This window comes from Carassius carassius, chromosome 29 (assembly GCF_963082965.1).
Source record: "Carassius carassius chromosome 29, fCarCar2.1, whole genome shotgun sequence".
Lineage (NCBI taxonomy): Eukaryota > Metazoa > Chordata > Actinopteri > Cypriniformes > Cyprinidae > Carassius > Carassius carassius.
The window spans coordinates 6,915,684-6,941,654 of record NC_081783.1 but is presented as its reverse complement, the minus strand read 5'-3'; the positions used below and the strand labels follow the sequence as shown (position 1 = coordinate 6,941,654).

The following is a 25,971-nucleotide window of genomic DNA, read 5'->3' as shown; positions in this document are numbered from 1 at the left end:
CCTGTTTTCCACAGACACGCAGAACGTGCAGGATTCATAATGTCTTTTGCGGCTTAATATTCACAGACACTAGTCCATGCTTTGATTCAAGTGTAGCCTACTGACCTACTTTTGATTTATTTGTCCAAAATGTGGCATAATTTGTCCATGTTAGGCAATAGCAATCCCATTTTTATGACTGGATTCTACGAACCAGACTGCATCGCGGAAATTATAGGGCCGTGTGTCTCAGAAGAAATCATTTAAATCTGTAGATGTGTGAAATATTAATATGTAATCCCCTTTGTAATCTTTAAAAATTTCATAAGTAACTGTAATTTAATTACTAATTTTTTCTTAGTAACTGTAACTGATTACAGTTACATTTATTTTGTAATTAAATTACGTAACGCTGTTACATGTAACTAGTTACTCCCCAACACTGTCTACAAGACACCTCTATGCCCTTAAGTGGTCAGTCTTCAGTGAGTAGTGTTCAGCACGGAACTAGGATCTGGTATCATGTGACATATCCCATGTGCTAACCTTTTTGCAGTAGCTGCTGGATATGGGACGCACCCCTTCTAATCTCAAAGTCTAACATTCTTACTCCGCACATAGATGTTAATTTATGCATGTATTAAATGTCCGTCTTTAAAAGCACACGGTTTATTTACATTAACTTTATCAAGTAGGCCTAATATCAGTGGTAGACAACAACAGTTACTGTACATGGGCTTGTTTGATCAAAATTATTGCTAGGGACAATTTAGTCACTGGACATTGGTAGGGGCATGTCTCATCCCTACTAAATTATATGCCCTTGCTTAGAAAAAAAAGATAAAACCCCTGATTTCCATTACAGAAATCTTGCTGTTTCACAGAAAATTACTACAAAGGTTATTTTTAGCAACTGCAAATTAATAATCCAGCATGTCAAAATAAGGAGGTTTGTCTCTAACTATCTAACAAGACATGAACTAACTAACTAACATTCTTAACAAGTACCATAACAACATAACTATACAGAAAGTTAAGAAGGCAAAATCATTGACTGCTCTTAGTTTCTTTCTTATATTTCCAAAGATTTACATTGTGTGTTTTTCATAAATAGAGGGAGTGTTCCCTAAACAGTTTTCCAGAAAGGGATTAATCAACCTCTGGTTTTAGGTCTCGCTACTCGAGATCATTTTAACACAAGGGGAAAGGAAGGTTTCAGCCTCCACCTCACCATTTCCTTTATAAATTTCCCATTCAGGGTATTTCTACAAGAAACTTGAAAGTATTTACCACAAGACTGTGAAAAATTATACAACCGTGTTCCTGTGTATAAGGTTTCACACATAGTTCTATACATCTCTTTTTTCAACATTTGACACCAAAATTATGATTTATAGAAAGACTGTCAAGGCTATGACAGATTTCAGTTTATATATAATTTATACTTAGACATCATCAGTGTTAAATTAAAATACATTCAGTACTGCTTGTTTTTCCATGACAATTTTGACAATAGTGGTCAAAGCACAGTCATTGTGAAATTAAATATAAAAGCAAATAAGTACTACCTCTTGCAGAATGCTAAAAATGTAAGACATTTATAACATACTTATAACATACCATATCTTCACCTGCAACAGTTACAACTTTAGTTCAGGCCACACTAGTTTGTGAAACCAGTTTTGTTTTGCCCTTCACTGGTCAACGAATTAGTCATAGCAGCTATTGTTATAGACTGTGGCTCTGTTGTATTTGTAGGATGTATGGGATATGCTCTGTACATCTGAAGCCTTGACATTCCCTCGCAGGCACATCCGTCACTATCTTACAGTAAGTGTTAAATAACACAAGTGCTGGTGCATTATTTAATATGTGTAACTGATACAAGGCTCAGTCAGCTTGCTATAAAATATGAATGAGGGGCCTGCAAACTATGGCTAAAATGAAAGGAAGCATTCTGAGATGCCTGAAAAGCAGTACTGCCAAAGGGAGTATGGTGTTTTCTTAAAGGGAGGGGTTGACCGCAGATTTGCTGATCCTGTCAGTTTCTCATTCAACATATTGTCAAAGCTCCAGTGGTAAAAGGAAAATATTCTAAGCCTATGCACCAAATCCTTTGTTTAATTTTTTTTTAATTTTTTACTTGTATTTATTTATTTGGAATTAAAAGCATAACTCAGAAAAAATAATAACGATAATAATAATAAGAATAACAATAAAAGTCTTACTTCAATGGTATATCAATATGCAGATGTAAATAAGAGTAAATTAAGCACTACTTAGAATTAATGCCACTTCAGACAGTGTAGTTTTCAACCAATTTACAAATAAGACCGGGAATATATTGCTCCAATTCACATTGCCCAATGAAATTTGAGCTTGTTTAAGATGCACACAATCTATAGCAATATAATGGCAAAGATGTCTTAAATTGAAAGATGTCAGTAAAAATAAAAAGGTATTTCAGAGTTTTGAGCCATTAGTTAATGTTTTGTATACAGAATATTGACTACAATATATTGTTGATAATTGTTGAGAGAAGGCATCATTTGGTTAATTTTGGAAAAACACAAGGGGCCTCCATACAGAGCTAATAACAGTGGAGAATTTATAATAAGGATTTTCAAACAGTTTGATGCTAGGGACCACTCAAATATTATATTAATTCATAAAATATAAAGACAGTTCTGTATTTTAAATCACCTTTTATAATGTGTGAGAAAATGTTAATTGTGATTTTAATAAGAAGACAACATGCTATTTCCAAAATCAATTCAATGGATGTTATATTGTCATTGTACTTAAGTCAAAGCTAATTTTTATTAAAATAGCATGTGTTATCTTTATCTTTTGTGTCCCTGGACCGCAAAACCATGTCATAAGAAGCACAGGTATATTTGTAGTAGCAATAGCCAACAATACATTGTCTGGATCAAAATGATCGTTTTTTATTTTATGCCAAATGTAAAGATCATGTTCCACAAAGATACTTCTTACTTTGTTTAATTTCCTACTATAAATATATCAAAACTTGATTTTTTTTAGCAATGTGCATTGCTAAGAACTTCATTTGGACCACTTTCAATGTGATTTTCTCAATATTTAAATTTTATTTTTAATTTTTTGCACCCTCAGATTCCAGATTTTCAAATAGTTGTATCTCAGTCAAATATTGTCGTATCCTAACAAACCATACACCAATGGAAAGTTTATTTATAGATGTATCAATACATTTATAAAAAAAAAATTGACCCTTATCACTGGTTTTGTGGTCCAGGTTCACATTACATCGTTTAAATTTTTTCTCAAATTTTCCACAGACCCCATAGCACCCTCTTGCGGTCACGAACCGAGCAACTCTTGCAGTGTCCTGCAGTGCGTGCTGTCAAACGCTAGATGTCGCTGTCGCCGTCTGCAGTCCCTACTTGTCCCCGCGTGCCTCTAATGTGTCAGCGCCAAACTACAGGAAAAAAAACTTCGGCAAAAATGGCGGAGGGTGCAACGTCTCTGAAAGAGTTGCGGGTGCAGATTGGTAAGAACTCACTGATTTACAACCTGTTTTGACAAGTTCTCGTTGCGTAAACAAGTCATATGACAAATCTATAGTACTGTGGCTTTGTTGGAGGTTGTTTGGATGTCTGAGGGCTTAAATCCGTTACTTTAATTGAGGAGTTTTGAGGGGGAGAGTTAGCGGGCTTAGATGGACGGATAACGGCCAGCTAACTGCTAAACTTACAGTAGCACCAGACAACAATTTTATGTTTGTTTACTTCTATGTTCTTGTACAGTTTAATGTTCAGATTAAATGAATTTACAAAGACTGAAGGCTTTTTAGTGTTGTGTTCGCTGGGTCTGTGTGAAGGTTTGATAAGTGATGTCTGGTTTGACAGGGACACATCATCTCATCTTTGTATGGCGCTCTTATCTGTACAGAGCCTAAGTAATATCCTTGTGTTCATTGTTTTAAACTTGTTTCCTTATTTTATTAAATATTTACTTAATGTTTTAACATATCTATAAACCCTTTGCAGTCTCATAAGTTGGTTTCTACATACACTTCCTATCTACAGTAACATGGCAAAAAGAGACTGAAATTGATGTCGAAATAGTTCACTTGTAACTTAAATTATAGAACCAGTCGGAGAACTTCATGTTTGGTGAGAGTTTTGTATTGATTTGAGCCTTATAACCATCAAAGTGTATAGTTTAGCTGCACAATAAACTACACACAGGCATCACTAAAGTACTGTTTACTGATCTGTGGATGTTTAGCAGCATTTTTTTCTTTATATCTTATGCTGAGTGTGTGAGGTGAGCTTCTGTCTTGTTGGCCATCTTGGTCAGTAATTGCACATCTGACTCTCATTACAGTTGGAAATGGACCCATTATTTGATTGTTTACCGTCTTATCTTTTAAGAAGAATATAAATAGTCTTTTTCTCACTAAGTATTAGCATCATTGCAGTTGCTGTGTGCAGCAAACCATCAATCTCTGTAGTTCCTCCCTGTAAGGAAAACATGCATGGGTTGCTTGCTTTGCATCCTCTTCTGCCTTGCTAATGAGGAATGAGTTGCACTTTTGATGCATTGGGTTAAGCCCATGTCATTAATAAACTTGTACCTTTAGCTTTCACTGTAGCCTGTGGTTAATCTTAAGGAGTTGTGTAAGAAACATAACAGCCCTGAAAAACTAATGCTTTTTGTATGTCATTTTAGCTACTCTTGTGGAAGGTTTGTTTTTGTAGAGCTTAAATTCAATTCATTAAATTGCTAGAAACGGGTCACAGTGTGGTTAGAAACCTCAAAGTTGGTTCACATCAAGATCTGCATCCTGCCGGTGTTAACCCTGGCCTGGCTGCAAACATAATATAGGGTGGAGTCCGGTGGTCAGAAACTGCACATATTTTGTTATGCTTGCAAGAATGAATGCATGCTCAAATATCATTAGGCCTTGTAGGTCTATTCCGTTTTTTTTTTGGTAAGGAATTCATTCCTTTGCACTTCTAAAGCTATTATTAAAGTGCATGAAAAATAACATGGCAAGTTAGAGTCATGTGATATGTGATGTTATTGTAATCCACCAGGCTGGTTGTAAGTCAATATTAAATGGGTAGCACCTTTGTTTATCAGGCGTATTCATCAGACTTGGCTTTCAGAATTGTCTCCTTGTTTTATAGTCAGTGCCTCTCCTCACTGAGTGGTTCATTTTAAAGGCAATAGCTTTTAGAAACACCAGTGTATTAAACAAATTTATGAAGCAAAATGGCTTATATTAGTTTTTCAGTCCTACAGGTGATGAACATTTACCTGCAGAGCTTTTATTTTAATTTTGTAGTAAGTACATTTAAGTGTTTCAGCAGTCAAATATGCAACGCAGGATCATTGGATAAGCCTGTTATATTTCACCAAAATGATATTTACGACGATTCTTGCGCATTGAAATATCTAGTGAGTGGTGGTGCATTCAGTTTGACCCAAAATAGATTAATGTGAATTGGTTGGTTATTGTTTTGCATTGCAGCAGTTCGGAAATTAGATGTCCAATATATGGTGCTAAAAATTTTAATGCGACCTTAAAAATGTATGCTTTTGCTGATGCAACCGTGCCATTTTAGCTTGTTCTACAAGTCATTGAGCCCTTTTATCATGACTTGTGATTCACGGGACTAGTTCTTTTAAAAGTTTCAATGCATTTTGTGCTTATAAATAAATGTTTGATAAATGTCAGTCAAACCTTGAACCAACCTATTGTATATGATTTCCTTAAGAGCAATTAGTTGTTCATGCAACTCGCAAACTAGTAGGGTTGGGTATTGATTGGGTTTTTTACGATACCGGTGCCATATCGATACTTTTAAAATGGTACCGGTGCCTGAACCGATACTTAAAAAAAAAAAAAAAAAAAAAAAGGAAGCCACAAAAATGTATGGATAACATTAAAGAATTAACAATATTTAAAATAAATCGATAGCATTCACACGCACTTTGGATGCTCTCATTTTCCAAGCTTCCCTTACTCTAAGGCTAATAAATGTATTTCACAATCTGGGTCATAATAATGTTTCTGCTGTATCTCTGTCAATCACTCTGATATTTAGTTAAAATGAGTGCTATCTGTCCCTGTTTTTAAACAGTTCTGTGAATGACTGTATGGTCATTCTTCATAAAGTAGCAACAATGTAATTTGTAAAGTACAGTACTGTGCAAAAGTCTTAAGGCCCGTTCACACCAAGAACGATAACTATAAAGATAGCTATAAAGATAACGATATTAGCGTCCACACCAGCGAACTATATTGTCTGTGTATTCTAAGCGGACGCACGTCTGCTGCTTTAAATTCTCAAGCTCATTACAGCAGGATTGAACATTGATATGTTTCTTTAATATTAAGAACGATTTTTAGAACTATATCTTTATCATTATCTTTATAGTTATCGTGCTTGGTGTGAACGGGGTCTTTATGCACATTAGTATTTTCACCCCAAAAAGGGTTTTAAGACAGTTATTTATATATTTTGCTGCAGTATGTCAGTATGAAATATCAGTTTACATTTCCAAACATTTATTTTTCCATTCATTTTAATAATAATCTAGTGAGATTTTTTAATGCACAAGCAGTCTGACAACAGCCAGTGCTCCACATGGAGATCTGATCTCACCATCATCGAATCTGTCTGTGATTACATGAAGAAACATGAAACTGAGATGAGCTAAATCCAGAAGAACTGTAGCAACGTCTTCAAGACATTTTAAGAAGTCTGCCTCCAAAGCTACAGTACCGTGAGAAGTTTTAGGCACTTGTGTTAATATTAGGGGTGAAACGATACGTGTATTCGTATTGAACCGTTCGGTACGAGGCTTTCGGTTCAGTGCGCGGTACGCATTATGGACCGAGCGGTTCGTTGGACTAAATAATTATATTTGGAAAATTACAAAAAATTGTGAAATATAATGATATGCGTTCAACAAGGTAGCCCAATAACCCAAACGACGTAACCGGCAACGCCCCTGACACCCCCGAAGAAGAAAAAAACACCAACTTATATGTTTATGTTAGGCTACTCAGTCAGGTGCTCGCTCACTCAGTAATACACGCTGAAGGCTCGTTGCAAAATGGCCAATGCGTTTAACAGACCAGAAATAGAAGATCCTCCAATAACCAACAGGTCTGGTGTTTGGGTGCACTTTGGATTCCCTGTAAGCTATAATGGTGATGGCAAGAGAGTGGTAGATAAAAAAAACAACGATATGTCGCATCTAGGGTAGGCCTACACCAGCGGGAATAAAAAAAAATAAAAAAAACACCAGCGGGAATACTTGAAACATGTCAACTCATTTAAGCCGACATCACCTTAGTGTGTCAGTATCTGGGAAAAGACGGAAAAAAGGAGAAACATACACTTAACAAACTATCCCCGCAGCATTTAGACAGACATTTCCAACGGATTCAAACAGTGCAAAAGACATCACCATGGCGATTGGTAGGCTACATTTACGTTATAGCCGCGTATATGAGACCTTACTATTTACCATTCATTCTATCATCACCATTATAGCTTACAGGGAATCCAAAGTGCACCCAAACACCAGACCTGTTGGTTATTGGAGGATCTTCTATTTCTGGTCTGTTATACGCATTAGGCCTAAAAAAAAAAAAAAAAAGTTTGGTTCCGGTTGGTTGTCAGTTGAGGTCATTGGTCGGTAGGGATTTTTTTATTTTTTATTTTTTTTTCTCCTCCAGTGGCAGTTTTACACACACACACACACACACACACACACGAGCGCTGATTTTAAATGTGTGTACCGGTACTTTTACGACAGTGATTCTGTATTCCCGTTTAAAGTCTGTTGTTGCCATAGACACGCAAAACGCACACACACACACAAAAAGCCTTCGCGGGAGTTTGACAGGCGATCTCATAGTAGATTAACATGGAGGATTTGAACTTGAAAAACGGAGTGTACAGACATCTTTTTGTAGTCAAACAACATTCTTTGTTATGTTCATTTATGTAGTTTATTTGATTTTGATGCTATAAATTAACTAGAAGCAAGAGACGATCAGTTAGTTTTAACTGATGATCTAACTTACAGCGATCTGTTCGACACATTCAAGAGCCACAAAACGGTATTTATTGTTTACATTTCTTTAAAAAATGACCACATTTGAAAGGTGAAATAACCAAATGAGACTTTGTTTCATATTAAAAGTAAGCTGGTAATGTTAATGTCCTGTCTGTCAGCATGTTGTCAGTGCCCTCTCTGTTCCGCGATATATTGTTGACTCCCCCCTCCCCCCGTGTTTCTCTTAATGTTACGATTTCCAAACCTTAAGTTATAGCTCACTTTAGGAATTGACAGTTAAAGGGTTTTGATGCAATACTTAATGGTTTTTAACGGATTACTTAAGTGTAAAACAGCATTTAAAGGAAACTGTAATTTAATTAACGATGTGTGAAAGACCGTTCTTCCCCAGTCTCATAAAATAAATTTGGGTCGCACATAAATTGACAGGGTCGGTCGGAAACCGGAACCAAACAAATTTTTTTTTTTAGGCCCTAGCCATTTTGCAACGAGCCTTCAGCGCGTACTGAGTGAGCGAGCGCCTAGGTTTTAAGAACATGCTTAATGTAATTGAGCCCCGTTACAATATTTCTTCACGAGCCCATTTCAGACAGATTGTAATTCCTGCTTTGTTCCAAAAAACATAAGCCCTATAGAGAACCAATTGAGTAAAAACACACTCAATATAAAGAGTTATAAGAGTTCCATATAAAAAGTTACATCTTTGTATTTGTTCATAACTAATATAACATTTTCATTTTTTTTTATAAGGAGCTGTTTTTGTTTTATAAAGTATGCTGCTAAGAAAACACCATAGAAGATGGGTAAAGAATAGCTCCATCATTGTTCAATGTAAAAAAAAAAAACATACTTTGTTAGTTTTAATAAATAAAACATTTTTTAAAAATCAAGGAAATTTATCTGCCAATTTTTTCTTTTTGCTGTATTTAAAACGTACCAAACCGAACCGTGAAACCAGTGTATTGTATCGAACCTAACCGTGAATTTTGTGAACCGTTACACCCCTAGTTAATATGCTGTAAAGATGAAAATATTGTCATAAATAGATTTTATTTATCAATTAACTTCTATTAACTAAATCAAATCAATATTTAGCATAACCAACCTTTGCATTTAAAACAGCTTTTGTCCAGGTACATTGTTTTTCAGGTAGCTTTGCAGGAAGGTTTCTTCAAGTTTCTTCTGGATTAAGTTTGTCTTGTTATCTTATATTTCAATCGATTGCTCAAGCATTTAAGAGGCACCGAAATGAGGCACAAAATCTGCATTCTGATTCGGTTCATATCGGTTACATGGGTACCAGTGCCATATTGGTACCTATATTTTTGCTATGTGTAAGTATGTGAGTGTATGTAAAACCACAGCTGTGCGTTCTGTTGAGGCCTGAATAATTGGAAAATGCAGGCACGTTCCTCCCCAGGCATCTGCCCTAGAGACTTCCTGTTGTCCCAATTACGGGCTGCTACTGCAGCAAAAAGAGAAAGAGAGTGAGGCAAATAGTGAGTGGTAACAGGACCCCACTGACCCACTGAGTGCTGACTCTCCCTGACGGCTGGCTCTCCTTGGATGTGCATGGCAGGACATAGAGAACGTAGTGTTGCTATTTGTATAACCGCTCTTTGTGTTCTGTCAGACTGAGTGAATGAGGGTTTGTTGAAAAGCCTAACTTGTCATCTGACAGTTTGAACTGGGCAGCTGCTGTCAGAAGGGATGATGCAACCCTAGTCTGTTTTTAAGTGTGTGTTTTTATTCAATATACAATTTAAAGCTCAATGATCAGCAGTTACAGTTGTTTAAATATTGGGAACAGGGCGGATTGCCTTTTGATTTTTTCTTTTGCCGTGACTTAAGGAAATAGTGAAGGATCTGATAGCCAATGATAAGATAACTGTGTTTTGACAGCCAGTAATCTGGAGTATTTTAATCACATCAAAGCATTGTGACACAATGCATCGTTTCCTTCTGGTATAGATTAAATAAATAGTTCACCAACAACAAAAAATTTGCTGGAAATGAACACTCAGGACATCCAGGATATAGATGAGTTTGTGAACCTTTAAAGCTGGGTCTAAAAATATATATGGTCTTTTTATAAAATAAATGTATACATATACATTAACTAAAAAATCCTGCAAGCACTTGAATTTTTTTCCCATTGACTCGTACTGCACAAAAAGTGGTTCAATAAAGTTGAATGTTACAGGGATTATTGCAAATGCAGATCCTAGTGTGTTCTGGTTAAACAATTTTAATTTATTTATTTTCTGCTAAGGTTTGCATATGGTGGTGTGTTCTTAATGTCAGGTGTCCTAACATACATCCTATTCCTAAAATAAGAAATACCCCAATATATCGCCTTACTTACAGTATTGCAATGTATCGCAACATATCGTATCACAACCCCTGTATCATGATATGTATCGTATTGCCAGATTATTGCCGATACACAGCCCTAATCAGCCGTTAAAGCAATTGGTGGTCCAAGAGGATGAACTGTTTGCTTTGTGCTCATTGATGCCGGTCTCATTATCCCTGTAAGGTACTCATAAAGTCTTAGTTGCCGCTTGCAATTCCACAGATGTTCATGTCACTGAAACATTATTGTTTAGTGGCCCGTAAAGAACATGTAGACTAATTGTAGTTGCACTGAGAAACAATATAAGGTCAGCTTGGGCTTGGCTTCATTGTCTTTACATCATAAATGTATGTGCAAGCTCTAGACAACGTCTCCATTGTTTTTATCCATTGTTGGGCTGGTGTTCATTTGCATGCCGCGTGTCGCAGAGCCCACACTGTGAGATTCAGAGTATGACTCAGATGGTGTTTGCATATTCAATGAGTCTGACGGACTATGGCCTGAGTGCTCTTCAGACACATCTCTCCTCCTCATAGGTCACCCTGAGCTTCAGATGAGATGAAAAAAGAACAAATCTAAATTATTTTTACAGCAACTTTCTTTAAATGTAAGCATATGCTTTAATGAAGAATTTTATGCAGGTGAATATATGGTACACTCACTTCAGATGGAATTACCCAGCACCCTCTATTCAATGCTGTTTTGCATCTGTCAATAGCTTCTGTAGAGAAGCTTAAGTTATTTTAATGTAGGCATGTATTTAAAATTGGCTGCTTGGTGGGGCTGTCTGAACAACTAATCAATTCTGTTATAGTATTAATATAATAGCAATCATGACAGCAATTATTAAGATGATTTTAATGATAGTATTGTTAACGCATTTAAAAATTATAGCTAAAGTAAACATTAAAGAACTAGTGAACTAATCTGTCTGCCAGACAGTTATTTCATGATATTTGTACCGTTATTTTTATTAATAAAACATTTATTGATGTTGCATATCAGTTATCGGACATGTCATAAATCAATTCCAGTTGATCTCCGAACATGAGTCCTTTTCCTTCATTGCCTGTAACAGATTGATTGAAGTGTTCTGACTGTTGTATTGTAGTAATACAGCAGATAGATGCAGGTTATGTCCTCCCTCTGATGATTGCACCGTCACGAGTGTCACACACCAACAGTTGCTATGCAATTTCACCACAGAGAAGGACTCAACCAATCTCAGGCAGGTTCTTGCATTTTTATGTTGAAGTGTTGAAACATGTTTTTGTAATCTCACTCGTTTCATGCTGTTTTAGTTTTTTATCTCCGTTGTCGAGAGGTGAATTGCTGGCCTTTATTTAGAAGCCTCAGACATAACATCCTCCTCCATCTCTCTCTACTGAACATTCATAATTCTGCAGTCTGCAGTGCTCATTAGGCAGAGCTTGACCTGCCACAGGTTTTGTGCTCTTTTATATGCATATGAGGATGTGGTATAGTCATAATACGTCCTCTTTTTTTGAGACGTCTGTAGAAAGCACATCATCTTAGGCATGAATATGAGAGGATGGCTCTTACTTGCATATACATAGCATTCATCTTATGCCACAAAAGAGATTTTATGGACAGATTTTTATGCTACATCACAACAACAAAAGAAATCATAGTTTACTCGTTGAAATTGAAATGATTGTGATGAAATTAAAGACAGTTGCTGAAAAATTGAATTCCAAGAATACCTCTTTCAGTTGACTAAAATGACTGAATAGGGCTGTGCAATTAATTGAAAAATGGTTCGATTTAGATTTTGGCCTCCAACAATCATAAAAATACAATAATTGAGAAAACGATTATTGCACCCCATTCCACCCCCTTTTTGCAGCGTTGTGCTTTCGTTCCTCCATAAAAGCCCAATTTCCTGTGCAAAAAAAGTTTAATTCTTAGAGTGAAGACTGCTGTTTTATTTTACAATTGATTATTAATTTCTGTAGTAGCCTGTAAACTGCTTGAGACTTGCATAAAATAAACATTAAAGCACAGTTTGCTTCATTTGTATCTTTTTATTTTATTGTATTCATCCTTTGCTTTTTATTACTGACAGTTTAATTATTTTCAATAATTTTGTGAACTTTTTTTTTGTTTGTTTGAAATTCCGCTGGTCTCTACAATGTAGATGTCATAGCAGCCTTATTTACAGAAAATACATATTTGATATTCATCACTTTCTTTAAATAAATCACTCATTTAAAGTTTTGGTCATATGGCCCCCCCTCATAATCGTGTTAAATATTCGTGATTACAATATTGACTGAAAATAATCATGATTATGATTTTTGTCATAATCGAGCAGCCCTATGACTGAAGTCAACTTATTTAGTCCTGTTCTTTAAAGGGTTACTCTTCTACAGTCTCAAGCCTCCCTGTTTCCATCCAAAATATCTTAAATTGTGTTCCGGAGACAAACAAAGCTTTTACGGAATGTACGACTTGGGGTTAAGTGAATAATGACTATTCATTTTGGGATGGAGTATCCCTTTAAGAAAGAAGCTTGTCTCATGATAAAAAAATAAAAAAGTGTGATCAGAAACATTTTAAAGTAATTTTTCTAATTTCTCAGCAGGGTTACCACCGTTTCTGCAGTTTGTTATACGAAGGCAGCATACATAATACAATTTAACAGCAGATTATAATAACAATAATAATATTTAGTTAAAAATCAATTGAAAATTTGTATTAAAATCAACTTTATATGTTGACAAGGTGGTTAGTATATTTTGGAACTGACGAAAGGGAAAGCTTCCGCAAACATGATTATTGGTGTCAGTCTCATTAACATCATGCAAATAATCTCAAAATTATCAAATATTTTCTGATTAACTAACATGTACATTAATGTTTGTCTTTAACATTTCTCAATTTTACTCTGCTGATTAAATGAAGTGTTTTTGTACCCTCTATACTGCTCACTTAGTCAGCTGATAACCCCCTCTGTTTTATTGTTGTCAGACTTCCGGTGGAGCTCGTTTTCATCATGCTTTTCTGCTGTGGCTTTTATAGATACTCACACTGCAGCACATGCCAGCCTCTCGGCACAAACATCCCTTCAGAAAGCCTAATGTCTTATTCAAAGTCTCTCAGTCTCACAGTGGACCACATGATCACCAACAAATCAAAACACATTACTAATGAGCATAAATCAGTCGGCTTGAGCAGAAGTTAGAACAGGCTTTTTCTCAGCCAGTAAGATGTGCCATGTGGTGCCCTCTCTTTAGCTGACGGTCTATCAGCAGCATCTTGATTTTTACCATGCAGACATCACATGCTCCTTCATCGCCAGAACAACAAACACCTTCTTTTTCCCCTCTCTCTCTCTGACACGCTGTTTGGAGGAAGAGCAATGTTACAAAGGCACGCAGACTTTGTCATTTTTTTTCTATATCCTTCCTTCCTCCTCTCCTGCCTGCAACAAGACTTCTGAAGAGCATTTGAAAGGTGTAAGTCTCTTTAAAGGAGACATATTATGCCTATTTTTAAAATATGTAATATAAGTCTCAGGTGTCCCCAGAATGTTTCTGTGAAATTTCAGCTCAAAATACCCCCCAGATCATTTATTATATCATTTAGAAAATCCCTATTTTGAGTTGAAGCAGAAGCAGGCTGTTTTTGTAACAGTCCCTTAAAATGCAAATGAGCTGCTGCTCCCTGTCCACTTTTCTGGACTTGGGAATATTTCAGTTGCAGGGTTCCATTGAAAAAAAAAATCATGCACTGAAGTTGAACGAAGGTCTTAATGGGTTTGAAACGATGACGGTGACTAATTGATGACAGAATTTTCATATTTGGATGAACTAACACTTTAAACTTCTGATATAAGGTTTTGTGAGAACACACACCCGAAGCATGCGCACAGAAAGCGGCTCACAGCATGTGAGTACTAAACTAAGTTTGCAGAAGTTTACGTCAAAAACACAGGAGTTACAAAAACAGTCGGTTATGTTTGTGAAGGTAAACAGCTGAGAAATAAATTGCATGTTTATTTTAGAGCTGTGTGGCAGCAGCAATATACAGTAAATGCATCAATAAATCCACTGCTTGTCTCCTCTGAGGCTGGGACTTTAAACAGTGTTCTGTGCTCGTTTGTGCAGCCAACGACAGAACAACATGTTTTGCTCAAACTTTCACAGTGGAGTTAGAACTGGTACACCATAGTCGCTTGCAAAATCAAAATGATGGTTCTGTGGGCGGAAACTTACAGATTAAAGGGCTTTAATATTATAATAAGATCACTTTGCAGTGTCACTAGAGGAGCGAAATAAGACACACTTTTCAGACGCTTGCAGAAAAAGGCTTACCAAAACAAAGTTACTGGGTTAAAGGAATAATTCACCCAAAAATGAAAATTAGCCAAAGATTTACTCGCCCTAGGCATGCTAGGCGTGTCTGACATTCCTCCTTCGGTCGAGCACATTCGGAGTTATATTAGACATTGTCCTGTCTGTTCCAATCTGTATAATTGCAGTGAATGGTGCCCATTTTTCTGAATCTGAAATAAAAAGTATCCATCCGTCGTAAAACTACTCCACACCACACGGCTCCGAGGTGTTAGTAAAGGTCTTCTGAAGTAAAATGTAAAACTTAAAACCTTTTAAACTGTAATATCCGGCTTCCGATCTCAAGCAGGCACGTTCACAAAAAGGCTGTCGAGTGTATTATGTAAGCATAACGAAAGGCGCAACGTAAGATCCGGGGAGAAGCATGTAATCTCGCTAGAACCAAGTTTTGTGTACAGCACAGGGAAACCATGTGAACAAGTAAATTGTATCTGTTTTGATTCAAATGGTGCGTTTGTGTCAGTACCCGGGATGTTTAAATAAGTTTGTGACTGGTGTTTTGTTTTTCTTTCTCCTCTGTGCATCCGCGTTCGTCACTCTCTCCCTGGATTTTAAGTTGCGCCTTTCGTTGCACCTATGTCATAAGCTCGACTGCCTTTTTGTGAACACGCCTGCTTGAGTGACCAGAAGCTGCACATTACGGTTTATAAAGTTTTAAGAAACTACATTTTTCTTAAACACTAACGCATTGTTTCATTTAGAAGGCCTTTAGTAACACCCAGGATCCGTATGGAGTAGTTTTACAATGGAAGGATACTTTTTTTTTTCAGATTCAGAAACATGGGCACCATTCACTGCAATTATACAGATTGGAACAGACAGGATAATGTCTAATTTAACTCCGAATGTGTTCGTCTGAAACAGGAATGTCAGACACGCCTAGGATGCCCTGAGGGTGAGTAAATCTTGGACAAATTTTCATCTTTGGGTGAACTATCCCTTTAATCTTTTTCACGTTTCCTTGGCTGGTAGATGCACTGGGGACCTGATTATAGCACTTAAAACCTGGAAAATCAGATTTTCATCATATGTCACCTTTAAGATTAAGTCCTAATGCCCTAGATCTTGCTTGTTTCCTCTTTCCTCTTTTTTTTCTCTTCTGTTTAAGCAGTAGTGATACCTGTTTTTATGTGTATTTTGTCTTGTTTCATTTTCAGCTGCAGCTGCGCAGGCGCAGGCAGAGGAACGGCGCATCCAGGCAGGAAACAGCCCGACACCACCAGCTCCAGCCAGCACAATGAAGAGCCAGACCAAGCCAGGTAACAAACACTGGTCTCAGGTCTCAGTCTGTCTGTCACTGCAGGGATAATTCTGAATGTAAATAAAAATGTATGTATTTGTATTTATTAAGATATTTTTTTTATTGATTTTTCTTTAAAAAAACAACAACAGGTTTGCACTAAATAAATCCTTTTTCCATTTTATTATTATTTATTATTGTTTTTTTTTTCCCCCAGTCTTGTTTTGGTTAATTGAGTAACACGCTGTCACATGACCGCCTCTACACTCATTAGGGCCATTGCAGCACTTCCTGTAGCATGTCCTCGCACACGCCCATGACTCAGTGTCAATACTGTATCAGGTGTGTTGAGCTCTGTAACCTGAGCCTTATGTAAGACCATGCAAAAGGATTATCTGCCCACGGATACTAGTGCAATCTGCCGAAAGCCTTTTGAAGGCCCAGGAAGTGTTCAGATTTCACCTGATACACTAGTTAGTGATTTTGTGTTCTGTTATGTGTCCTCAGTCATTGATGGGGCAGCCCTGAGGATAGATGACAAACTTCGAGTGGCCAAAGAGAGGAGAGAAGAGCAGGAAAAGCGACATGGTGACAAAGCAAATAATTTCACAAAACAGGTGTTGGCAACTTTAGATGCGCATGTGACCATTGACTTGTAGAAGGGTAATCATTGGCACATGGGTAATAAGCGAGAAAGAGAAATAACACATAACTCAAAGAGAACAATAACATTGTTTACAATCCATTGAAAACCATTATATATATACTGAATTAATTTTGAGTGGCGATGTGATGCAAAGTGATTAAAAAAACGACCCTTTGTGTCAAAAAGTTCGCCAACCCCTGCACAGATTTGGACATAATTAATTCTCTCACGTTACAACAAATCATTCGATCACACCTGCTAACACACCCTGTTTGGCCTGTTCAGCGGCCCGTGAGACTCAGCTCCTGGAGCGAGAGCGCAAGGCCCGGCTGCAGGTGGAGAGACAGATGGAGGAGAGGCAGAAGAAGCTGGAAGAGCAGCGCAGGAAAGAAGAACAGAGGAGAGCTGCAGTGGAAGAGAAAAGGAAACAGAAATTAGAAGAGGAAAAGGTAAACTTTTTTACTCATTGTAAAACACTGCCACCCAACACACAGAGAAGCAAACAACCATTCAAAAGGTTATGATGAGTAAGATATTTTGTTTTATTCAGCGAGAATTCATTAAATTGGTCGAAAGAGACTGTTATGCATTGTTATACAAGATTTCTGTTGTAGTAAATTCTGTTCTTTTTTACTTTATAGTCATCAAAGAATCCTGTAAAAAACATATCATGGTTTTCACGAAAATATCAAGCAGCACAGCTGTTTTCAACATTAATAAAATAATGAGACTCATTTCTTGAGCAGCAGATCAGCATATTAGAATGATTTCTGAAAGATTGTGTGACACTAAAGACTAGTGTAAGTAGTAATGAAAATTCAGCTTTGCATCACAGGAAGAAGTTGCATTTAAAAATCTAAATTTTAAATTGAATAGTTATTTTAAATTGCTGTAGTATTTAATAATTGTACTATTTTACTGAATGTTTGATTAAATGAATGCATCCTTTGTCAGCATAAGAGACTTCTTTCACAAGCTTCACAAAAACTTTTGAATGTGTACATTAACCTCCTGCGGCAATATTACATTTTCTTTTTAATGTTAAAATGCCCTTTTGAGACTTTTACTAAATAAAGGCTGTATAATCCTTTACACACAGAATATAATATTTTGAAGCCATGCAAAATGCCTAGTCTGAGCCTGAACCAACCTAATTATTCAGGACTTCCTTGAGCTTAACTAGTTGTTTTGACAGCCCACCACCCAGTCTATTTCTGGAAATGTGTGTTTTGGCATGTCCATACAGTCAGCTGGTCTCACTGGCCTCTTCACTGACTTTTGTAGAGATGGACTTTGTAATTAATTTACATCCTGCTTATTAAAGAGGTTCTTCATTAACACCCTTTTATGAGAAAATGGATGAAATGGAATTGGTGATTTTTTTAGTCTTACATTCCTACAGCAGGAGTCATGATTTTTCTGTTCAGTACCTAACATGCAAAATAGTCTGGAATCATGGACTTTGTTTCAGTATTGACACCCACACCTTTTCCATAGTCCACTGCAGCACAGCTCACAGGATGTATCATGGCTCTATTTGTCTAACAAAGTGTGTGTGTGTGTGTGTGTGTAGGAGCACTATGAGGCTGTGATGAGACGTACCCTGGAGCGCAGCCAGCGAGTAGATCAGAGACAGAAGAGATGGTCCTGGAGTGGACTTTCAGACTCTGACAACAAAAATGGTATGAGTACTTTTCTTAAATGCCAAAACATCAGAAACACTGGATAATAATAGCTTTTCTTTATAAAACTTGAACAGCCTTCTTTCATTGACTGTCCTACAGCCTGCCCAAGTGTGTTACGACTTATAAATCAGTGACAATCAAAATATCTTTTGACAATCCTGATTACTGTGATTTTTTTTTTTGTTAAAGGTGAAGTGTGTAATTTGTGCACCACTAGACTCGTATATGATTGTTATCACATAATTTCCTGAAACCCACATATGCCATTGGTCAGCAAAACAGTTAGTCCCTCTCCAGTTAAACATTTGGTAGCTAATATTATTATTATTATTATTATTATTATTATTATAAATATATATATATTTTTTTTTAGTAGAGCCACAGTGTTTTGAACTGGGATAGCAGAAACTATTTCCCAAACATCCCATAAATGACACGCTTCACCTTTAACAAGTCATGTTGGTGGTTGTGCAACACCACAGGGATGGAAATCTCTTGTTGTCAGCTGCGTTTTTCCACCTCTCATCTTCTCGTGGGAGAGAGTGTTTCCAATAGCGACCTGTCTATCCCTGCCCCTCCCACAGGACAGAGTGACAGTGGCTCCACCTCCACCCCGATTGCTATAGTAATCTCCCCTGCTTCTCCAGCCGCCAAGCCACCCAGGAATCAGACGTCACAAGGTGGTTTATACAGTTTGCCTGCCCATGGCGTGACTTGACACAAACTGCCCACTCCTCTTCTTCGCTCATACGTGCACTAATCTGACTGGGGCTGTACTGGCTGTTTCTCGTTCACTCACTAAGTTGTTTAGAATAATACAATTTCTTCACTTGCCAGGGATTGTAACAAAGAGTGCGTTCTTTGAAGCACTTACTGGGGATGCATGATGCTTTGTGCCCTAACTGATTTTTTTTATTTATTTTGTATTTATCAAGATTTAATTACTCTTTGAATGTTTACTAACAGTGTTATGCTTGATGTTTTAGACTGAGTTTGCTGTAGTTTAATTACTTAATAAAATCTATATATATAAATACTATTAAATACATTTTCTAAAATATGATTAGAATGTTACAGACAAATAAGGCTATCACAATTTCAGGTTTAGATAACTTTTTGGTGTGCAGTTGTTACATCTTTAAAATGTAGATAAACCAGCTTGTATTAGTGTAATTATTAATAGCTTAGCACGTGCAAGCCCCTGTAACTCCACTCCCTGTCTGTCTCTGTGTGCATATTTACCCTCACCCCTAGACAAGCGCTCTTCCTCTACTACGAACCTGAAACCGGCTGACTCAGTCATCAGCAAGCGTCTCTCCTCGTCCTCAGCCACCCTCCTTAATTCTCCCGATAAAAGTAAGTGCCTTCCCTGCCCTCTCCTGCTCTTTTCTTATCCATACAGCATGAGTTCTTTTGAAACATGAGCATGAGCAAATACTTTTTATTGTTGGTCATGTGATCCAGAAAACAATCACAAGTCATGTCTCACACAGGTGCCTCTCCCTGTGGTTTGCTTGATGATTTACACTGTTATTTAAATGCAAATTCAGCATTGTGTTTTTTGAATGGGCCGTTAATGTTTTTGCCATCTTGGCAACTTATGATTTTTGCAGACATGCTGTTTCTATCCACAGTTTCCTTTTCCTCTAACAGGAGCAGCCAGCCATGACTCAGACAGTTTCACACCAGAAACTGTTTGTGTTGGAATCTCCTCTTCATTTCCTTCTCTGCAGGCACAGTTTAGGGTGGTTCCACAAAAGTTGTAGATTTTTCGATCACTTTTGTGTTCTTGGTTTTTTCTTTGAAGTCTGTCTCCAGTCCCTCTTGAGTGAAATCTATGTTCTCGATTCAGGAGCTGAGCTCTTTTTTGTCCCTCAGGTGCAAAGCGGAGAAGTTCGTCTTTGAACCGGTTGCCTAGCAATGTTCCTCAGGCCTCTAAAGAAGTGCATAAGCAGCCTCAGTTGGATAAGACAGGTGCCAAACTACCAGTGCTGCTCCTCTTTTGAAGGATCGGTTAAATTAAAATTCTTTCTCCATTTACACACCCTCATGTTGTGCCCAACTTGAATGAAACGCAAAAGTAACTATTTTGAATAATGCATTAGTTGTTATTTCCCATTCAATTGCGGACTGGAGCTTTCAAGCTTAACATCAGAGCAATTTCTCTAAATTTATTTTGTGTTCCAAAGAAGTCATATAGGTTTGGAGCAGTGAGTAAAATGATGACAGATTTTTTTGTTTCTTGATAAACTATCCCTTTAACTTTATTTCTGAGAATAATGATAAACAATCACAAGGTCTCATAAAAAAAATATATTTTTAAGATTTAATTAAGGGTTTGAGCCTTTATTTGCCTACTTTAGCTGAGCAGCTTACTCTGTCATTCTGAAAATCTAGTTTTAATGTAAATAAGCATTTAAACGGGTGCATGCAGGGAGCTTACAAAGGCAGCATGCACCTCTTAAACATTTACCAATGCAATCCTCCACATTGTAGTTAAACTAAAAAAACTATTATAAATACCACCACAATTATAAAGCAAAGTCTAGCTGCATTGTTCTCATCAAAATATCAATTTCCCCATTCACTGCAAGTGGCATGTGTAAGCTTAGACACAAACAAGGTCTTGCTTCTAGAATGATTTTAACACCTCCCTGTCCACTTTGTCTGTAGGCCCAATCCTGAAGAAGCGAAGCTCCTCCCTCTCTCGAGTAGGGGCTAAAACACACCCCACCACCAAACCAGAGAAATCCACAGCAGATGAATCAGGTGCTTAAATCCCAACAGGGACATTTCGCCATGCCTGTTCCCCGTTTACTAATAAATAAGCGCAAACTGTGCTTGCGTCTATGGTCGGTCCGCTATTGTTTAATCCACAGCCAACAGAACATGATATTTGGGTAATAAGGGATGTTGGGAGGAGCATGGGGTTTACAGTGTTGGTTTGTGGTTGTAAACGGCACGCAGCGTCTTTCTTCCTATGTTCTTTGCTTGCCATGTCCTTCCACTCATGCATCAAATCATCGTGCAACCAGAAACATAACAATCCGCTAATGTCTGTGCTACTTTGTCCACACGTTGGATGGATTTTGCTGCTGCCTTGAGCTTTCAATTCGTCTTAACATGTCCTTGTTGCTTTTTCGTTCTCCCAGGGAGTTCTCACTAAATGACCTACTCACCAGGAATGAGCTCTTTGTGTATGTAAATACAATGTGTTTTTGTTTGTGTGAACATTATGTTGTTTTTCTTCCCATATGACTTTAACCAAGGAGTTAGGCCTTTGGTTCCATGGCTGTTTTTCGCAAGTGTGTCGTTCCATGGTTAAATATGTAGGAATGCTGTGTTTGCAGGACCTCTTTAGACTCCTGGTTTATATGTTCACTCTTGAAGATTTCCCCATCACAGTGCACATTTGTACAGATAGACAGCTCCTTTCTCTATGCTTAGAGCAGTTGCTTATTATTGAAACCCCTTAGTCAGATAATCACAGCCTCACTCCCTCTTCAAGACTTGGACTGCATCAATACTAGTGATGGGTACCGAAACCCGGTATTAAACTGGCCCCGGGGCTAAATTATGAAAGACCGTAGTATCAGTAAGATCTGACGGTATCGGTTTTGCTTTCGGTATTGGAGGGAAAAAAATTTATGTACTATGTACTTTTGCTTAATAATGTTATCGTGCACATTTTATCTCACCAAACATTTCTAATGTGCGATCATATTAAGACGTTTGTCTGTGAGATCTGCGAGATCTCACATGCGCGTCGCGGAGGCTGTCTGTCAGTCACACACACACACACCACAAAGAGCGCGGCGCACGCACATACATAACAGTATGAAAACTCCCGCTTAATAATAATGAGTGATGATGGCAAAGAGATTTGCTTAATAATGTTATCGTGCACATTTTATCTTACCAAACATTTCTAATTTGCGATATTAAGACGTTTGCTCTGTGAGATCTGCGAGATAAGCTGATAGCTGTATGTGGATTTTTAAATTAATTTAGTAGCAGAGCTACTGCAAGCAGTTTTTAGTGCTGCAAATCCATTTATCCATTGCTGAAATTTCCGCGTCTTCATGGAGAGAGCAGGTCATGGTTGCTTAGCAACGGCAGACTCCTCAGGAGCGCAAGTGCCCGATGGCTTTGGGGAAAAAAAATCAGAAAGCGGCATGCCTAGCATTTTCCACGCTTTTTTAGACGCGATATGTGAACGGCCCCTTACAGTATGAAAACTCCTGCTTAATACAAAGAGTGGCGATGGCGGAGACAGTAAAACGTTCCAAAGTGTGCTTATACTTCACTAGAGTTGATGCAGACAACGCTGGTTGTCATAAGTGCAACAACATTTTTGCATGTAAGGGCGGAAACACAAGCAATCTGTCAAAGCATCTTTCAAAAGTGCATTATGTGCAGACAGAGAAATGCAAAGTTTTCGACTGCCTAACACAACACAAAGTAACACAACACAAAGCACCGATAAGAATACCATTAAAGTACCGGACCGTTAAGCAGTATCGGTAACAGTAGTAATACCGTTAAAACCTTAACGATACCCATCCCTAATCAATACAGTGCCAAGGGGGAAAAGAAAGGGATCTATTAAGTTTTTAATTTTTTCCCCACTGTTGATTTGTAACTCTGATAACAAACTAGATCTCATGACAGCAAGAGCCTTTTGCGTGCTGTTAGCATGTCCTGCTACAGTCTAGCAGTGAACGAGCAATATCAAATGAATTCAGTTTCATAACTTTTTTTTAGATTCTGTAAAACTGCAGTAGAGACCAGACTGAATCAAATGATCTGTTCTCAATTCATCACTAACAAAAATTCGATACCTCAAATAAAAAATGCCTGACTTCAAGCATTTGTCTTTTGTCTGATGGATCTCAAAAAGCTCTTCAAGTTACTCTTTAGTCCTGGCTTTATGTTTCCCTTTTGTTTTCACCTCCACTTCCACAGCCCTGGTCCTGGTCCTGCTCGCAATCACCTTCCTCTTATCTCACTAATATTCTTTTTGTCTCACCAGCATTAAGAGTCTCAATTGACATCTACTGTTTACATTTAAAGCACTTTTCTCCTTGGTTTTTGTGTTAATTCTTGCATTTTAAATCACATTGGTGTCATTCCCCTCTCTTTCTTCTTTTGTGTTATTCCTCAACCTATCTCTTTTCCTTTCCCTTTTGTCTGCTCTGTTTTTGGTGTCTGTATGGGTACACCGTGTCCATAGCTCGCCGCTCGTTGGCTGCCCCCGTGGATAGCAGCATCCTCAGTCGGCTGATCACACCCACCCAGGCCTCGCTAGCTAGAAGCAAGAGTGCTGCGGCCCTGTCCGCCGAAGGAGGCGACACCCAAGGTAACACTAGAGAGAAAGGGAGGACCAGCTCGTACCGGAACCTTCCACTTGTCTGTAGATTAAAGGCGCTCTGAAGGGGTGCTTGGTTGGCGTGTTGTATTGGGCATGGTGGAATCCCTTAATGTGGTTTGAATCACATTTATTAAGTTTTACTTGCAAATTTAGCCATTTTTTTATTTACAAGCTTAGCAGTCTTTTCTAGGGATGCACAGAAATGAGCTTGCATTTACAGTTCATGAGGCACATATGCTGTGTTACTCACATGGAGAAATCCTGTGATGGCATGGACAAATACCTCCATACATGTGAACATAGATCACTTTAAAAAAAAGCACAGATGGAATGCAAGATTACCAAAACTTTAGCATACTTTCTCCTTTTCCTTGAATGAAAAAGCCTCAAAAGGCTGTGTAAAATGTAATTTGTCTATACCTCATAGCATTATGTATATCAGTTCAAGCATTTGATGCCTCATGTCACTTGCAGAAATACGCCCAAATAATTTTTCATTCCAAATAATGCATCACACACAGTTACATTTAAAATTTTAATTTCAGTGCATCACTAGTCTTTACCCTGCTCTCATTCTCTAAAATACACATGCACACATCAACGTTTGCAAGGTGTTCAAGGGCTATTGCTGAGGGATCTTTGTAAACTGATTAGCCAAGCGTTTCTGTGCGTGAGAGGGAATAAGTGGTGTGAATCTGCGCCCTGCTGTTGTTACTTCAATCCCCAGCTGATCCACACAGAGCAGCTCACGGCCCCTCCAGACCAGCAGCGTCACCCTAAACTATCTTCAGTTCCCAAAGCCATCAAAGACTATCCCAGCAAAGACTAAAGTGAATACTGGATATGTAACTTGTTCGACACAGTTTGATGTTGACCTTATGCTATCAGCATAACTAACTCTGATAGTATCTGAACTGTCTTATTGGTTTCTTAAAATAGACAGAATTATGAATCATCAGCTTATGGATCAATTAAATTTATAGGCTTTCCATGATGATAACAGTCAGAGTTAATTATAGTGTGTTGAGATTAGCACAGAAATCCCACTGTCATAGCAGACCCAATCCTTAGGTCAGTTCTTACTGCTCACCTCACTTTACCTCACCTCTACTAAAAGATACTGGGGTTTAAACCCCTGATGTTTTTCCCAATTGTTTTTCTGCATAGGGATTTTTTATGTACTAATCCATAAACTAAACCAGTCAGCTTTAAGATGACGCACATTACAAACTTTGATTGGAAGCAAAGAAAATACTTGACTAAAAAAAAAAACAGCTTAAAAGGTGAGAATTAACATTAATTTTCCACTAAAACATCATTCCTTAACCACTATTTCTGTAAAATGGGGGGTTAATTACTTGTAATAGTTCATTTTGATGGGTTTTTTTGTGTTGGCACTGATTTGTTTTGTTTTGATATATTCTTATATTTATTATTTATTAATTTGTGCATAAATGGAGAGTAAGGACTGCTTCCCAACCAATTTGAAAGTTCAGTACTACTGCCAAAAAATGCAATGAAAATAAATGTCAGAGATGGTGAAAAGACAGTTTGAGACTTGTCTTGGAGTACATTTTATGCTGTTTGATGTCCCTGATGTGGATATAAGCTGAGTGACTTGAGTGAATGTTCTTTAATTTATGCTATAGTTGATCTTACTGAAACTACAACATAAGGTGCTTGGTTGGTGAAGATGGTGTGCTTTAGCATATTGGTGACCAATGTCTGCCCAGAATGCTGTCTGTCCTTTGCCATGTCTCTCTTTCTGTCTCACACCCGTCAAACCCAATCTACCTGAGGCCATCAGTACAAAAGTTCCCCATCAGCCTGTATGAAAGATCTAACATACTCCAATGTTTTGTGCTTTTATCATCCCTTTCCCCTTCTCCCTTCCTCTTTATATCTCTCTCTTTCTGTCCCTTCCTATACCTTTGCTTTGCTCACCCACTCGGCTGCTTATGACGTTCCTTCCCTGCTGTCCCTGGCTGTGCACCACTGACTGTGTCCTTTACCAGAGTCTCACCTGTGTCCTCGTTCAGCATCTGCCAGTCCCATGCAGCCCTCTGCCCGTGGACCCCTACGCAGTCGCAGCAGCGATCGAAAGAAAGGCCCGCCTACTTCTGTCTCAGCAGATGCCATTTCCAGTATGACACAGGTGAGCAGATGATGCATGGCAACTTCACATGATCCTTCAGAAATCATTCTAATGTGCTGATTTGTTTTTTTTGTTTGT

The 25,971-nt window shown here is 37.8% G+C and overlaps 1 protein-coding gene across 18 annotated transcripts in view; it reads left to right on the top strand.

Moving 5' to 3' along the window:
• Window positions 1–3,394: 3,394 nt before the first annotated feature.
• The window catches only part of map7d3 (MAP7 domain containing 3), a 32,650-nt gene continuing 10,073 nt past the window's right edge, over window positions 3,395–25,971 (top strand). For 3 of the 18 annotated variants that reach the window (XM_059515622.1, XM_059515623.1, XM_059515621.1), the window contains exons 1-11: window positions 3,395–3,511; window positions 15,954–16,055; window positions 16,544–16,624; window positions 16,968–17,131; window positions 18,256–18,364; window positions 18,952–19,047; window positions 19,622–19,723; window positions 20,246–20,341; window positions 21,041–21,136; window positions 23,601–23,726; window positions 25,754–25,893. In XM_059515622.1, coding sequence (XP_059371605.1) covers window positions 3,424–3,511; window positions 15,954–16,055; window positions 16,544–16,624; window positions 16,968–17,131; window positions 18,256–18,364; window positions 18,952–19,047; window positions 19,622–19,723; window positions 20,246–20,341; window positions 21,041–21,136; window positions 23,601–23,726; window positions 25,754–25,893 — 1,200 coding nt within the window. In that variant the 5' untranslated portion in view covers window positions 3,395–3,423. The remainder of the gene's footprint in view (window positions 3,512–15,953; window positions 16,056–16,543; window positions 16,625–16,967; window positions 17,132–18,255; window positions 18,365–18,951; window positions 19,048–19,621; window positions 19,724–20,245; window positions 20,342–21,040; window positions 21,137–23,600; window positions 23,727–25,753; window positions 25,894–25,971) is intronic. The other 15 variants (XM_059515628.1, XM_059515627.1, XM_059515632.1 and 12 more) reach the window with 12 other exon arrangements.